General features: G+C 47.0%; 1 protein-coding gene across 1 annotated transcript in view; it reads left to right on the top strand.

Moving 5' to 3' along the window:
• Positions 1-3,691: 3,691 nt before the first annotated feature.
• Positions 3,692-4,473, top strand: part of nkx1.2lb (NK1 transcription factor related 2-like,b) — a gene marked incomplete at both ends in the record, with an annotated part of 27,182 nt that continues 26,400 nt past the window's right edge. Inside the window, one exon of the mRNA XM_079250280.1 lies at positions 3,692-3,997. Within this exon, the coding sequence (XP_079106406.1) occupies positions 3,692-3,997 (306 nt within the window). The remainder of the gene's footprint in view (positions 3,998-4,473) is intronic.

Here is a 4,473-nt window from a genome sequence, read left to right on the forward strand (position 1 = left end):
ACCAGTAAAGTCTGACCAGTAAAGTCTGACCAGTAAAGTCTGTCCTGTAAAGTCAGACCAGTAAAGTCTGTCCAGTAAAGTCTGACCAGTAAAATCTGACCAGTAAAGTCAGACCAGTAAAGTCTGACCAGTAAAGTCAGACCAGTAAAGTCTGACCAGTAATGTCAGACCAGTAAAGTCAGACCAGTAAAGTCTGTCCAGTAAAGACTGACCAGTAAAATCTGTCCAGTAAAGTCAGACCAGTAAAGTCTGTCCAGTAAAGTCAGACCAGTAAAGTCTGACCAGTAAAGTCTGACCTGTAAAATCTGACCAGTAAAGTCAGACCAGTAAAGTCAGAGCAGTAAAGTCTGACCAGTAAAGTCAGACCAGTAAAGTCAGACCAGTAAAGTCAGAGCAGTAAAGTCTGACCAGTAAAGTCTGACCAGTAAAGTCAGAGCAGTAAAGTCAGACCAGTAAAGTCTGACCACTAAAGTCAAACCAGTAAAGTCAGACCAGTAAAGTCTGTCCAGTAAAGTCAGACCAGTAAAGTCAGACCAGTAAAGTCAGACCAGTAAAGTCTGTCCAGTAAAGTCAGACCAGTAAAGTCTGTCCAGTAAAGTCTGACCAGTAAAATCTGTCCAGTAAAGTCAGACCAGTAAAGTCTGTCCAGTAAAGTCTGACCAGTAAAGTCTGACCAGTAAAGTCTGACCAGTAAAGTCTGTCCAGTAAAGTCAGTCCAGTAAAGTCTGACCAGTAAAATCTGACCAGTAAAGTCAGACCAGTAAAGTCAGAGCAGTAAAGTCTGACCAGTAAAGTCAGACCAGTAAAGTCAGAGCAGTAAAGTCTGACCAGTAAAGTCAGAGCAGTAAAGTCTGACCAGTAAAGTCTGACCTGTAAAATCTGACCAGTAAAGTCAGACCAGTAAAGTCAGAGCAGTAAAGTCTGACCAGTAAAGTCAGACCAGTAAAGTCAGACCAGTAAAGTCAGAGCAGTAAAGTCTGACCAGTAAAGTCTGACCAGTAAAGTCAGAGCAGTAAAGTCAGACCAGTAAAGTCTGACCACTAAAGTCAAACCAGTAAAGTCAGACCAGTAAAGTCTGTCCAGTAAAGTCAGACCAGTAAAGTCAGACCAGTAAAGTCAGACCAGTAAAGTCTGTCCAGTAAAGTCAGACCAGTAAAGTCTGTCCAGTAAAGTCTGACCAGTAAAATCTGTCCAGTAAAGTCAGACCAGTAAAGTCTGTCCAGTAAAGTCTGACCAGTAAAGTCTGACCAGTAAAGTCTGACCAGTAAAGTCAGTCCAGTAAAGTCTGACCAGTAAAATCTGACCAGTAAAGTCAGACCAGTAAAGTCAGAGCAGTAAAGTCTGACCAGTAAAGTCAGACCAGTAAAGTCAGAGCAGTAAAGTCTGACCAGTAAAGTCAGAGCAGTAAAGTCAGACCAGTAAAGTCTGACCAGTAAAGTCAAACCAGTAAAGTCAGACCAGTAAAGTCTGTCCAGTAAAGTCTGACCAGTAAAATCTGACCAGTAAAGTCTGACCTGTAAAATCTGACCAGTAAAGTCTGACCAGTAAAGTCTTTCCAGTAAAGTCAGACCAGTAAAGTCTGTCCAGTAAAGTCTGACCAGTAAAATCTGACCAGTAAAATCTGACCAGTAAAGTCTGACCAGTAATGTCAGACCAGTAAAGTCTGTCCAGTAAAGTCTGTCCAGTAAAGTCAGACCAGTAAAGTCAGACCAGTAAAGTCTGTCCAGTAAAGTCTGACCAGTAAAGTCTGACCTGTAAAATCTGACCAGTAAAGTCTGACCAGTAAAGTCTGTCCAGTAAAGTCAGTCCAGTAAAGTCTGACCAGTAAAATCTGACCAGTAAAGTCAGACCAGTAAAGTCAGAGCAGTAAAGTCTGACCAGTAAAGTCAGACCAGTAAAGTCAGAGCAGTAAAGTCTGACCAGTAAAGTCAGAGCAGTAAAGTCAGACCAGTAAAGTCTGACCAGTAAAGTCAAACCAGTAAAGTCAGACCAGTAAAGTCTGTCCAGTAAAGTCTGACCAGTAAAGTCTGACCTGTAAAATCTGACCAGTAAAGTCTGACCAGTAAAGTCTGACCAGTAAAGTCTGTCCAGTAAAGTCAGACCAGTAAAGTCTGTCCAGTAAAGTCTGACCAGTAAAATCTGACCAGTAAAGTCAGACCAGTAAAGTCTGACCAGTAAAGTCAGACCAGTAAAGTCTGACCAGTAATGTCAGACCAGTAAAGTCAGACCAGTAAAGTCTGTCCAGTAAAGTCTGACCAGTAAAATCTGTCCAGTAAAGTCAGACCAGTAAAGTCTGACCAGTAAAGTCAGACCAGTAAAGTCAGACCAGTAAAGTCTGACCTGTAAAATCTGACCAGTAAAGTCAGACCAGTAAAGTCTGACCAGTAAAGTCTGTCCAGTAAAGTCAGTCCAGTAAAGTCTGACCAGTAAAATCTGACCAGTAAAGTCAGAGCAGTAAAGTCAGAGCAGTAAAGTCTGACCAGTAAAGTCAGACCAGTAAAGTCAGAGCAGTAAAGTCTGACCAGTAAAGTCTGACCAGTAAAGTCAGAGCAGTAAAGTCAGACCAGTAAAGTCTGACCAGTAAAGTCAAACCAGTAAAGTCAGACCAGTAAAGTCTGTCCAGTAAAGTCAGACCAGTAAAGTCTGACCAGTAAAGTCAGACCAGTAAAGTCAGACCAGTAAAGTCTGACCAGTAAAGTCAGACCAGTAAAGTCTGTCCAGTAAAGTCAGACCAGTAAAGTCTGACCAGTAAAGTCAGTCCAGTAAAACTGTTTTTATCCAGACCGCTAAACGTGCAACGAAGCGGAAACGAACTTTAGGGACGGAGACTCGCGCCGCTCCCCTGAGGGTGAGCTTCTCACGCGTTCACACGTAAATATCGAAAATCTCATCTTGCTTCCTCATAAAAACATAAAGGTGTGCGTTTTTCCTGCTTTCCTCGCGCTCCGGTCGGGAATCTGCCTGGACCGCGCTGCCGCACGCGGTGCCGCACGCGCTGCCGCACGCGCACTACAGAGATAATAGCCTATTAGTGCAAGTGGGATTAATTTGTTGCCAATTACAGGCAGCTGAGCCGAATAGGGATGCATAAATAAGGAGCACAAAGAAGTGTGTGTGTGTGTGTGTGTGTGTGTGTGTGTGTGTGTGTGTGTGTGTGTGTGTGTAAGTAAGAGAGAGGGAGAGAGAGAGAGAGGGGGGGGGGGGGGGGGGGAAGAGGGGGGTCCTCGAGGGGCCAGCTAAAAGCCAAAGAAGACTGAAGGCGCGAGAGAGAAAGAGGGACGTAAGCTGGTCTGAACTATTAATAGAGAACCGGATCAGAACCCGTCCCTCCTTCTGCTCCTGTGGTTCCAGAGCGCGCGCCCCCCGGTTCCGCGAGGTTAGAGGTTGGGATGTGCGCGTGCCATCCCGGGATAAGGACCCGCAGGGGCAGCAGCCCGGAGGAGAAGTCGTGTCGCCGCGGCGGAGGATGAAACCGGGACGGGGGAGGCCGACACAAGTTTAACTTGGACCGGAACCAGAAGCAAAACCGGGTCAGCCAGTCCGAACCCCGCGGCTCCTCATGGAGAACTTTGAGTGACTGGAAGCAGCTCAGACCGGATGGTACCGGCCCTTATCTAGCCTCCAGAACCGGCCTGGTCTTTTCCCCAGTTTGAACCCGGATAGTTTTTTATGGGAAGGAGGGAGTAACGTGATGAACCGGGACAGAGCGGTACCGGGGCCCGGATCGGACGGAGTCCAGGCCGTGATGAACCGGGACAGAAACACAGCGGGGCCCGTGGGCGACCTGGTCCAGCCCGCTGGGAACCGGGACCGAGCGCCAAACACCGGGGACGGGGTCCAGACTCTGGTTGGTCCGGACAGCGGAGAGGTGGTGGAGGGGGGGGACGGGGAGCAGCGGCTCTTCTCCGGCGCGGGGGCCGCAGGAAGAGACGCCCAGGCCGCGGAGAGCCGGTCGGAGCCCCCGCCGACCAACGCGGTGTTCGTCCCGCCACAGCAGGTACGGTTCTGCTGGGGGTGCGAGTTCTGCGGGTTCTGCTGGGGGTGCGAGTTCTGCGGGTTCTGCTGGGGGTGCGGGTTCTGCGGGTTCTGCTGGGGGTGCGGGTTCTGCGGGTTCTGCTGGGGGTGCGGGTTCTGCGGGAAGTGCGCAGCTGTAGCGGCAACACGTGCGGGAGGACGGGGCGCTGCTAATAAATAAAGACATAAAGAGTTCAGGAAAATAAAAAATGAAACTTTTAGCTCGTTTTCTTCTGATTCTTGAAATATTCTTCTTGTTTTTATACTTCTATATTTTCATTTTATATCGAGCCTGTCAGATGAGGGAGGAAATCATCCAGAATATTTCCAATAAACAGAAATTATTTTTATTCTGTTGCAGAAAATCTGAAAGATAATTTCACATTTTTTTATTTTCTAAATATTCTTTCATCTGAATATAAATATTTAGTTTATTTATTAAATATCGTCGAACATGAA

The sequence above is a fragment of the Telmatherina bonti genome, assembly GCF_933228915.1.
Source record: "Telmatherina bonti genome assembly, chromosome: 12".
NCBI lineage: Eukaryota > Metazoa > Chordata > Actinopteri > Atheriniformes > Telmatherinidae > Telmatherina > Telmatherina bonti.